The sequence below is a fragment of the Polypterus senegalus genome, chromosome 1, assembly GCF_016835505.1.
Source record: "Polypterus senegalus isolate Bchr_013 chromosome 1, ASM1683550v1, whole genome shotgun sequence".
Taxonomy (NCBI): Eukaryota; Metazoa; Chordata; class Cladistia; order Polypteriformes; family Polypteridae; genus Polypterus; species Polypterus senegalus.
Window position 1 is genome coordinate 140,174,050 of NC_053154.1, and position 13,031 is coordinate 140,187,080.

The 13,031-nt window shown below is 35.8% G+C and overlaps 1 protein-coding gene across 9 annotated transcripts in view; it reads right to left on the minus strand.

The window, feature by feature from the left end:
• Positions 1–13,031, minus strand: part of mcf2l2 (MCF.2 cell line derived transforming sequence-like 2) — a 423,828-nt gene that overhangs the window by 122,515 nt on the left and 288,282 nt on the right. For all 9 annotated transcript variants that reach the window (XR_005634352.1, XM_039759102.1, XM_039759079.1 and 6 more), the window contains exons 18-20: positions 9,985–10,054; positions 9,712–9,804; positions 8,392–8,484 (exon numbers count right to left, since the gene is read on the minus strand). Coding sequence is in view for 8 of the 9 variants with exons in the window: in XM_039759102.1 (XP_039615036.1) it covers positions 8,392–8,484; positions 9,712–9,804; positions 9,985–10,054 (256 nt within the window). In the remaining variant the exon portion in view is untranslated. The remainder of the gene's footprint in view (positions 1–8,391; positions 8,485–9,711; positions 9,805–9,984; positions 10,055–13,031) is intronic.

Genomic DNA, 13,031 nt, shown 5'->3' on the forward strand with positions numbered 1-13,031 from the left:
CATATAATGAGATTTTCTGTTCCAGTCCTTCTCTGCTAATCCCCTTTATCTGATCAGTATTTCGACAATGTATTGCCAGTGGTTCAATGGCAATTGCAAACAGCAGTGGTGACAAAGGGCATCCTTGTCTTGTGCCACGTTCTAGTTTAAAGTAGTCTGAGCAAATGTTATTGATGCAAACTGAAGCTTCTGGGTTAGTATACAGTAATTTAATCCATGCACAAATGTTGGGCCAAACCCAAACTTCTCCAAAATAGTAAAAGGTATTTCCATTCAATCATGTCGAATGCTTTTTCTGCATCCAATGATAATAATATTTCTGGGGTGTTTGATTTAGTTGGTGAGTATATTACATTAAACAGGCGTCGAAGATTTGAAGATAAGTGTCGGCCCCTAATAAATCCAGTTTGGTCTTGTGATATTACGAGGGAGCACTTTCTCCATCCTTCTAGCTATGATTTTAGAGAGTATTTTAACGTCGTTATTCAGAAGTGAAATTGGTCTGTATGATGCACATTGTAATAAGTCCTTATTTTGTTTTGGAAAGACAGTGATTAGTGCTTGGCGAAAGGTTTGTGGAAGAGATTGGTTATCTCTGGCTTCTGTAAATGTTGCTAATAGGAGGGGAGCTAGCTGAGCGGAAAATTTCTTGTAAAACTCTGCAGGGTAGCCGTCAGGGCCTGCTGCTTTTCCACCTTGGAGTGACTTTATAGCATCCAGTAATTCTGATAATGACAGAGGTTTATCGAGTTCCTCCACACTAAAAGCGTCAATTTGTGGTATCTGTAATTTATCCAGAAATGCATTAGATTGTATATTGTCTTCTTTAAACTCAGTAGTATATAGGGATTTATAGTAGTCTCTAAAAGTGTACATTATATTTTTGTGTTCGATGATTTTATCTCCATTCGTGTTAGTAATTACGAGATTGCGTTGCGTACATCTTGCTTGTGAATTTGTTGCGCTAAAAGCTTATTAGCTTTCTCTCCATGTTCATAATAATGATGTCTGGATTTGTAAATTAGTTGTTCGGTTTCTTTAGTTGTCAAGAGGTTTAATTCTGAATGTAGAGCCTGCCTCCTCTTATGTAGAGTCTCGCTTGGTAGTCTGGCATGTTCTTCATCTATTTTAGTAATTTACTTTTTATCTCTGCTACTTTCTTCGCTCGGATTTATTTCTGTGGGAAAGATATGAGATAATCTGTCCTCTTAAGAAGGCCTTAAGAGTTTCCCAGAGTATTCCTGCAGAGATCTCAGGGGATGTATTTGTCTCTAGAAAGAATTCAATTTGTTTGGATATAAATTCAGTACAATTCTCGTCAGCTAATAGAAGCGGATTGAGCCATCTGCGGGTGAGTGTATGGGGCTTAGTAATTTCAGCTCCAAGATCATCGGAGCATGGTCTGAAATAACAATAGCATCGTATTTACAAGATTTAATCTTAGGCAAGAAGTTATTATCTATAAAGAAGTAATCAATCCTTGAGTAGCAATGATGTACTGGTGAGTAGAAAGAATATGTTCTTGAATTTGGGTTTAAAACCTCCAGGGATCTGATAAGTTGTGATCAGTTATAAACTTTGTAATTATCTTTGCGGTGTTAGTTGCGTTCCCCTGTGGAGGAAGTCTTATCTAAAAGTGGATTTAGAACACAATTAAAGTCCCCAGCCATTATAAGTTTATGAGTGTTCAGATTGGGAATGGATGCAAATAAATTTTGTATAAATTCCTTATCATCAACATTAGGTGCATAAACATTTATCAAAATCATTTTACAGTTAGATAAGTCTCCCATGACCATCACATATCTCCCTTCAGGATCCAATACTACATCTGATGCTACAAATGGTACTGTTCTATGTATGAGAATTCCCACCCCTCTAGTTTTCTTTGTAAAACTAGAATGGAACATTTGGCCAGTCCAGTCTTTTGCAGCGGAACTGATCCTTACTTAGTAAGTGGGTTTCCTGTAAAAATACTATTTTAGCATTTAGACCTGTTAGGTGAGAAAGTACTTTCTTTCTCTTTAATTCGTGATTCAGGCCTTTAACATTCCAGCTTACGAAGTTAACTGTCCCATCATGGAGACACTGATTCTGAGTTTTTGATGTCATTTATAGTCTTAACTGGAAGTGAAATAGTTTAGGTCTTAATTTCCTATTCCCCAAGAGTTGTTGCCATGCAGCTTATTATTACGTTGATAGTTATAATTATAAAGATTGAGATGATAGATTAGATATAGATCAAGCCTGCTCTCTTTCTCTTCCCCCCTTAACCCCCACCCTCCCTTTTTGCCTCCCCAGGTGAGGCTAAAACCCACTTCATGCAGTCCCAGTCCTCTGACATACCCAGAGACAGAGCACGTCCAAAGCACATCAAGCCCCCATGCAGTGGCGCTTTAAGGTTAAAAGATAGAGATATCTGTTACCAATATAGTCTTTAAAAGAGGAAAAGAAAAAAAAAAAGAATTTTGCACTTAATATATACATATATATATATATATATATATATATATATATATATATATATATATACATATATATATATATATATATATATATACATATACATATACATATACATACACACATATATACACATACATACATACACATACACATACATATAATCTTCAGCAATTTTAGTGCATTAAGATGATATCCCCAGATAATAAACCCAGGTGATGGTGTTAAAGATGTGTCCAAAACAAGCATAACAAGTCTTAATGCAGTAATAGCAATAACAGTAAACCAAGGGTATGATATTGAACAGTCTCATTTAGGGTACACATGAAATAATTAGAAAAGAAAAAAGAGGAGGAAAACGTAATTAAGCACAATAAAACATAAACATTTAGCCCTAGTAATACTAAGTAATAATAAGTAATAAGTAAGTAATAATAATAATAAGTAAGTAATAATAAGAATATGAGAATATATGCTGATAAAAAAACCCGTATTTTAAAACAAATAGATCAGACAGTAGATTATTAATCCTAGCTTTATCATTTACCGCCATGACTCACAATTATGTATCAGAATAGTCCCGGGATCAGCTTTCTTAACTCATTTTCTGCCTCCTCCTTGCTAGCGAAAACATAGAAATGACCCTGCCATTCCACTTTCAGTTTTGCCGGATACAGGAGGCCGTATTTGACATTGGCTTGCCGTAGCAGCTGTTTAATATTATAGAAGGCTGCGTTTAATAGCTGTTGCTGGAGAGAAGTCAGGGAACGCGAATGTGGCAATTTTCATATATAATATTTTCCTTTTTTCTGAGGAGTTCCATCACCTCTAACTTAAATGATAATCGTTCAAAACGAACTATAAAAGATCTTGGTCGGGGTCTGACGGTGTTTGATCAGCGACGCGTAAGCCGCTGCTATCTCAGATTCTGCTTTAAAGTCGCCCCCGATTATTTTAGAAAAAAGTTCAGTTGCGAATTTCACAGGGTTTAAACTTTCTCGATTCTCCGGCAGGCCTTCAATTCTGACATTATACCTTCTACTGCCATCTTCTAAAGCAGCCAGTCTGTCTCCAAGTTTTTCTCCGAGTTTTTTACATTCCGAACTGGCATTTACTGCTCTTTCCTCGGCACTGGAAGCTAGATGTTCGGCTATTTCGATCCGATTCGTGAATGTCTCACTAAGATGCTCCAATTGATCAGCAAGCGTGCTCAGTTTAGCCGAGTTTTTCTCAATGCGCTCTTCAATTTTGCCCAGCACCTGTCGAAGTTCAAGTTGGACCTCTTGACGCAGCCTTTCATTTGCCTGTTGGAATTCCTGTCGCAGCCTTTCATTTGCCTGTTGGATTTCCTGTCGCAGACATTCATTGGCCTGTTTCATCTCCTGTTTTAATTCCTGTTTCAGTCTCTCAAGTGCCTTTGCCGTTGCTTTCTCATTAGCCTTCTCGCTTTCCTTTATATCTTGCGTGAGCTCAGCGAGCAACACTTTCAGTTCAGATAGCTCAAATGTGCCTTCTTGTGCCGTAGATGAAGCAGCAGACTCTGCTGAAGCCGGTGTCCCGCTGCTCCAGTCCCGCGTAATTGCGTAACTGAAGCCGCGGACCTCCCGCCTTTTCCAGTTTCAGGTAATCCTCTCCAATCGGCGAGCTATCCACATCTGCACTCACGATCGCACCTTCGCTCCCCTTTTCGCTCTCAGCCGGCGACGATGTAGCGGACCGTGGTCCCGAGGAGTCTGTACTTTCGCCCATCTGATCCAGGTCTGTCTCTGACAGGCCGTATCTCGAGCTAGGGCTTGCTGATCGCAGCTTGGATGTAGCTTTAGTCTTCGATTCTTTCGTTCTTTCCTTCTTGTTGGCCATGTTTATATGTGTTTACATATACTGTAGCGGTCCCTCTCGGGTCGAATAAATACAGGATATCTCAGAATAATGAGCAAATAATATGAAAAATAGCACCACTGCTAGCGGAGCTCCACTTCAGACGTCCATCTCCCGCATCGGACGAGACCAACTGTGTCTTTTATACAGGTGACTAGTTAAGACAGGTGTCCTTAATGAGGGTGACTAATTGAGTAGAAGTGTCTAACCACTCTGTGGGAGCCAGAACTCTTAATGGTTGGTAGGGGTTCAAAAACTTATTTCCCTCAATGAAATGCAAATCAATTTCTATCTTTTATTTAAAGTTATTTTTCGATTTTCCTTTTGATGTGCAATCTGCCACTGTTGAAATAAACCTACCATTGAAATGATACTGTTCTGAGACTTTTCATTTCTTTGTCATTGGACAAACTTACAAAATCAGTGAGGGGTCAAATAATTATTTCCTCCACTGTATATATATATATATATATATATATATATATATATATATATATATATATATATATACAGTAATCCTTGCTATATCGCTTTGACTTTCGGATTTTAAATGTATGCATATCTAAATATATATCATGGATTTTTAAGCTGGTTCGCGCTTTCTGCGGACAATGGGTCTTTAATTTAGATTACATGCTTCCTCAGTTTGATTGCCCAGTTGATTTCATACAAGGGATGCTATTGGCGGTTGGCTTAAAAACTACCCAATCAGAGCATGTATTACATATTAACTAAAACTCCTCAATGCTATAAGATATGCTTCTCGCGTGGCGCTTGTTTGCTTCTCTCTATCTTTCTCACTCTCTCTGCCTGACGGAGGGTGTGAGCAGAGGGCTGTTTGCACAGAGGACACGGACGGCTCTTCTACAAAATGCCGCTTTATCGCGGTGCTTCTGTATACTTAAAAGCATGTATTGATTTTTTGATTGTTTGCTTTTCTTCTGGCGCTCTCTCTGACATTTTCTGCTCTGGCGGCTCCTTTAAAGATAAGATATATTTGCTTTCTTTTAATTGTGAGAAAGAACTGTCATCTCTGTCTTGTAATGGAGCACAGTTTAAACGTTTGACTAAAGGGTGTTATTTCATGTCTAGAGGGCTCTAATAACGTTTATAGTTTATAAGGGCTTAAAATATATAAAAATAACCATACAAACATATGGTTTCTACTTTGCGGATTTTCACCTATCGCGGGGGTCTGGAGCATAACCTTGATCGAGGAGGATTACTGTATATATATATATATATATATATATATATATATATATATATATATATATATATATATATTTTTTTTTTTTTACTTATGGGATCTTTGCAGCAAGAAAATTAATGTTCAGCATCACAGAGTCTGGAATGCTTGGATCTGTCCCACACTTTCTTGTCCTGTGAAAGGAATTGGTAACCAACACTCACTGCTCACTCTCAAAATGATGAGCCCCTAAAGCTGCTCCAAACAGCTTTGTCAAGCTCAGAATCACCATGCTACCTGGGTCAAGCTGCCACCAGGTGCTTTATCAGTGAACACAACCACAAAGCCTAATTCCAGGAGTGGGTCTTAGCATTCAAGATGAGCTCCTCCTGTATTTACTTAGAAAGATTATTATAAAGTTGTTTTTGCATTGTTTCCTCTCCGACCCCTCCCCTCAGACCAATATGCAACAAATAACCCTATGAGGAGCAAACATCTCCAGAGAACACATATTTAACAATCATTGAGGCTCAAAAACCAACATCGACAACCATAATGCTAAGGTCAAATATAATCTGCCCTTACTAACTCATGTTTGTTAGAAATATTATAGGTCTTTGTCCCTGCTCTCCTATATTCCGTTTCTGCTGGTAATAGTTCCAGCACTTTTGTTTTTGGTTATCCCACTGATAATTACTTTTCACTAGTGTTTATTTATTTTTTATTAGTTATTTTAGATCTTATAACTAAGTTAATTGATAGTGCTGGGTGGGACCTCTAATTAGTTTACAGCTGTAAGGTATTGTGGTCATTAGAGCCACAGTTACCTGAAGACTATTAAGAGACAACTGGTACCACAGCCTCTTTTTGTAATTTTGCTGTCTGGTTCTCCTTTACACTACTATTTGTGAATTTCCCCTTGGGATTAATAAAGTATCTATCTATCTTCAATTTTTTTGGTTTTGACTTTGGTTTGGTTTAGAATTTTGTACTTTTATATTTTATGCATGTTTGGCGTCCATGTTTATTTTGCTGCTGTTTAGTTAATTAACAAATGGTTTCTAATTGTTTGCTTTTTTATTAGATTTCTGAATTTAGAATTTAACATTTTTAAACTCTTGTTTTTTTTTAATTTTGTAATAAGAAGTTTGAATTCTTATTAACTGATTGATTTATTAAATAATTAAGTTCTGCAGAGACGTTTTTTAACAGTTTAGACCTCCCCATTGTAGGTAATAAACAACAACAACGATGAATGTCCACTAATACAGCCATGTTTGATACATGTTATTCATATGTTAACTGCCAAAGGAGACAATAGCTATGTTTTGAAATTGAAATCACTAGGGAGAATTTAGTTATGGAAGAATTAGCCAAAGTTGTAACCAGAGAGGAAAAGAAACTAGTAACCAAAGCCCAGGACATTAACCAGAAATTGAATTAAATGACAGAGTGAAAGCATCAATAGCCATAACAGTTCACAAAAACAGATCCATAACATAGGATAGATAATAACAGAAATTTTTCAAAACCACGAAACACTTTTTTTCTTTCAAGCACACAAAAAATGTGAGTTCATTGAATTGGGCAACCAGGAAGTGCATAATCCCTGAGGTTTATACGTTCACAGTAATGAAGTCAATGGTTGCATATTCCTGTCTGTTCTACCAAGCAACTACATAGCAATCCAGACACAAAATGTGCTGACAAAAAACAAAGCTCAACCATAGAAAAACACAATCAGTTTTAGACAATGTTAAATATGCATCAAAACAAAAAAATGTCACTCAAGTTTTCTTGTTCATTAAAATTTCCAAAATAAAGTTTCACATATTAAAACTATAAAAGGTTGAAAACAAAAGTCAGGTCATGATAATTCAATGATCTCTCGATTAATTTTTCCATTAGATTTCCCACCATACTGAACATGTTCCCTGGAGTTACTAGAATATTCTGGTTCAGTTTTTAAAGTAATGGGACATCTTCCAGTCAATGATTTTCAAAAAAATAATAACTAGTTTGGATTAAAAAAGAATTAAAATACAGATGTACAGTACAACATTTAAATAATAACAAAAAGAGTTTGGAAACTTAAGTAATGCTGTAAATACATAAATAGATGAATATTTATTTGCATATTGCTAGTTTTGTATTTTACTTAAATTATATGTTTGTGCTAAATTTATACCGGTCTCTATGCCTATCAGTCTGGAGGAGTTACATAAAAATCAATCAATCAACATTTATTTATATAGCACATATTCATACAAAAAAAATGTAGCTCAAAGTGCTTTACAAAATGAATAGAAAAATAGAAGACACAATAAAAAATAAACATAAGTCAACATTAATTAACATAGAATAAGTAAGGTCCGATGGCCAGGGTGGACAAAAAAAAAAAAAAAAAACTCCAAGAGCTGAAGAAAAAAAAATATTACTAAAAAAAATATTACTTAAAAAAATAAATAGCACATGTAAAATCCATTGAAAACACCTAAACACAGACACAACTGATGACTGAAATATTGTGCAGTTGTATATACACACAAACTCCATGCAGCTGCCACTCTTTAAATACCATATTTAAAAATTCTAGCTTGTTGCAGGGCACCCACAACCATTCTTTACCATATAGGTCCAAGATGCAGCAGAGGTCAAGTAAATTAATTTGTACATGTTTAGAATGTGGAAGGAAATGAGACATTTCCAACAAGACTGAGGAACAATGTACAGCACTGCAATCAAGAATTAAGACATATCAGAATGTATAATATGAACTACTATATGTACTGAACACGGAAATACACATCCTTGTGAAAAGTGACTTCAAAGTGTAAAAATGGCTTAGTTTGGTAAGTTACCTTAAGTAGAAGCTGGTATTTCGTGATTCTCTGGACTGGTTTCAACAAATAAGCATCTAGGGCAAGTTTATGATCCAGTTTTCTTTGGCATTCCTGTGTAATAAATATCAATATATATATATATATATATATATATATGCTTAAAGTAATATGCACCTTGATTAATTTCTGTGTATAAATCTAGTTATTCTTCTGTTTAGAACATAAATTTTCTTTTAGTTAGTTATATAACAGTAGAAGGCTCTGCACCATTTTTACCTGCACTATTTTTAGATAGCACTATAATAGGTTCTAAAAGTTACATAAGAAAATGTAAGAAACTTAACTAAATTAAAATATTAGACAATACTGCCTAGTGGCTAAAATATCATATAAATTCCTGCATTGCTGATTTACACCCTATTGTTAATTCACTGCTTGATTTAATCTACCAGTGACACAAATTAAAAAATATGAAAACAATTGTTCTGTGTATTTCTAATATGATAATTACTGAAATAATTAAATCAAATACAAGTGCCCAAGATCTAGTTATTGTGCAGGGTTGCTGGCCTCACTGTTTAAAATGGGAGGATCTCAGAATTGGACTGCTTCTTCTGTGAACTGTGAAGAGTCACATGAGATGGTTTAGGTATGCAGTCAGACTGACTTCTAGGGATATAAAAATACTCAACTAGCAGTTTCAGGACTGTTGCTGCGTTCACATACTCTCACACACAGTAAATCCAAGATGCTGAGTTGGAAATACCACATGAACTATAAGTTGAACAATTCAGATAAAACTGAACTACCCAAATTGTCCAAGTTGTGACATAAAACTGACCTTCCACCCTAATTCATTGTTTAAAATAAAATATATAACCTGGTGAAAATTACTTTTCATACATTAAACTCTCTTCTAAACATAAAATAACTACTGCAATTAAATACTCTCATTTGAGTTTTGGTTGCATGAAAACTACTCTCATTTGGGTTTTTGTTGGATGAAGACTTCTTGCAGGAAGGAATGCAGTACATACTTTATGTATTCATTCATTTGGTAATCTCTAATTATAAAACAATTTCATAATATTTTCATCTCTATGAAATAACACAGTATCATTTATTTCATTGAATTACTTTTAGTGATGGGACAGTTATGTTCAGTTTGGCCATCACATTGTAACTTACTTGAATACTAGGTTCAAAATGAAATAAATATACTAAAATTATGCTACACACAAAAAGAATTACACTAAAATTATTTAGTTTTATTATTTAACTTATTTAAAAAGCTCTTTATCAGTAAACAATTCAAAACTAATATGCCAAACTAAATACCTGAAAAAATGAATTGTCTCCAAATTGTCTCCAGAGAGCTTCTGATCGAGGCTTGTTTTGACAGTATTTTTCATAAACCTGTAGATCCTCTTTCTAGAAATAAAATTAAAGCATATTAGTGAAAATGTTTACTGCAATTGAGATGAATGGTGGTTATGTAATAAACTTGGTCTGGATTAGTACCATTTTTTTTTTGAATTATGAATGTCCCTTTTAAAGTGGGTTTATTGTTGAAATTATTAATGTATATAACAACATAACTGCCTCACTTACTCTTTTCAAAAAGCAAATTCCAACTAACTCTGGATTTTCAACAATATTTTCCAGTTCTTTCAAAAATATTCTGAAAAAGAGAAAAATGTCTAGTTTACAATAAAAATTAAGTTTTTCCAGCAAACATACTCACAAAAAGCAACAAGAATATTGATAAAAAATATGTATGTATGCATTTATTTATTAAAAGATGAAGACTTTGCTTTGCACTGCACTGCCTGCATATTTCCTATTTGAAATAAAATGTACAAAGCAATTGCACCAATCTTGTTGTTTGTGTCCTAACTGTATTAATTCATCTTGGTTTCATGACTATCCATGTCTCAGGAACAGGGACATTGCTGCAGGCACCCTGGGGCATCACACATGAATGACAAAAAGACTGCAGAAGCTGGCTTGTTGTGCTGTATTTTTGACAGACACAGGTGTCAACCTTACACACAATCGCACGTATCCTGTTAATAAACAGGTGTGGCGGACGGCTGGAATCCTTGCCTGGTCAGGATGCCCCTGTATTGGAAGGACCAGAGGAGAGACTGTGTTCTGGGCATTACCTTCCCTGGGACACTACAGGGCAGCCACCAGAGGGAGACTGGACTTTGTTGGAGTCCTGTGTTAAGGCACTTCCACCACACTGAAAGTGCTAACTTTAGCCAGTAAAAGAGCGTGTAAATGCGAAAGGAAGAAGCTGGGATTCTTTATTGAAGAGCTATGCTGTAAGGGTGGGAAGCATGGGGAAGTTTTCCCAAATTAAAAAATAAAGTTGTGTTGCACCTGCATTTGTGTCGGTGCCTGTCTGTGTCACATAGGGTGGTTGCTTTGCTTTGTGGTGGTCTACACAGGGTATACCCAACTTTGGAACCCAACCCTTTTCACTGCTTCTTTCATAGCAAACTTGTTACATTAATACAGGGCAGCATTAAGCAAGAATTGCAAATAATTATAGTACAAAAGAATACAACAAAAAGTGCAAACAAATACACTAGTGCCAGACCCAGAACTAAACAAAATATACTGAATGTGCATTTAATGTATATTGTCCCTGTGTCAATGTGTCTGATATACTGTAACTAGTTAGGGCAAATGTGTCACAACAGGAGGAGAAGGAAGCATTAAAGAGTCTGATGGCTGTAGACAAAAAGAATCCAATAGCACCTCTTTGCACCCTGTGGTGGAATGAGGCATGTCGGGACAAAACATGATGAAGAGAAAGGGATGCATTTGTCATTGGCCTTACATTCTTCCATCATCTTTTTTCTGTTACTATCTCCAGGGACTCCAGGTTCAGTCAGGTAATAATAGCTAGGTTTCCACATCCGTTTATTCAGAAATATGTCATCCTTTGAACTGCTATCACTAGCAACATAGCTTTTAATAATCCTTTACCCATAAATTACAATACTAATCCCTAAATCGACATCATTTTAGGTAGAGACAGAGCCCTGAAACCTCCTAAGTTGCAGATAAGAAATTTTAAAAAAATCAGTAGTCAAAAAAAGAATTGTTGCAAATGTCAAAACTGAACTAGAAACAAAAGGAATAATAGATAGCTTGTTGTGTAAAAAAAGGATGAGTTTGTGACCAGCAGCAAGCCTACTAAACAAACAAAATGGTGGGAACAATGCACAAAATGGTATCGGCCATCCAAAAAATAACAGACGACAAAATGGAGTTGCCATGTCAACAATAAAAGGAAATAAAACTCTCTATTATATAAAAAAATCTCGGGACGAGACAAGACATTTTCAGAGAGATAATTTCACGTTCCACAAGACAAGACTTTGTACCAAGAGATGAATTCAAAACCTAACAGGTCCAAGCGGGGGCAGAAATAAAAGACAAACAGAAGAAGAAAAGAAAGAGAAGAAGACAAAGTAGAACGTTGTAAAGAGGTTCAAAAACATTTGTGCAATACACATGCAGAGCTGGTTAGAGATTATGAAAGTACTAAAATTTGAAAGTCTCAACTGATAGCACAGGTCGCATTAGCGCTAAATAATGGAAATTATTACTCGATGAAATAACGGAACAGCGACAAGAGATATATGGACATAGATGATATGACAGAGGTACAACAAGTTTAATTTCAAAGAAACCACAATTCAGTCAGGTTTATATTTATGATCACAGAGAAACGATGCAACAAAGAATCAAAAGAGTTAAACGAGCAGAAGTATTCGAAATTCTACAGCCAATAATGGATACAAATCCATATGTCCAAAAGTATTGCACTTTACACAAAATGTATCTGAAAAACACAGACAAGAAGTTTTCTTGGATTTCTATATGAATCTGAAAGATCACGCTTACATATGTAATAAACCAACATGTGATGAATTGTCAGTGATAATACTTTCGAAAGACAGAGATATCAAAGACAGAGGTGATATTCGTGTTTGTCCAAAATCACAACACAATTCGTCGTAAGCAGCAGATCCGGGAAATGACTAATGTGTAGGGGGTTGGCGAGTGAAGCGAGCAGGGGGCAGAGACCCCCATTAATTCAAAAAGAAAATATTAGTGTCTCTGATTAGACATGATCAATAATATAAAAAAGAATCATAACAAATAATGTTCATGACAGTATAAAATCTAAACAACGTGGTTCATGAAAGTTCAGACAACTTACTAGTAACTCATATTAAAAACAAGCATTACACTACTTTCTGAAAACAAAGACAAGACGACAGTGTGACCAGGGATGACCTCTCCCAGCAGTGCCCTCTATTGTTCCCAAGGACTTCTATTAGTAATCAGGTTTTAATTTTAATGGAATAGACTATGCTGCCTTGATTTTAGTTTACTTGTAATTTGTGACTCTATTTCTTTGGGCACTTGAGCAAGACCATTAACTAGCAATTGCTTTGTCCTGGTCATGATGTTAACCTGCATCCAGCCCTGCAAGCAGCTCCTCCAACTTACAGGGAAAACTTGGGGATTTGTGGCAGGATTGGCTCTCCAGCCAATTCCAGTGTGATGCCGAGGTGTCATCCGCTGCATTTGAGTACCAGTCGAAGAGGTTTGCTGTGTGGTGGGTGCAGCAAAAT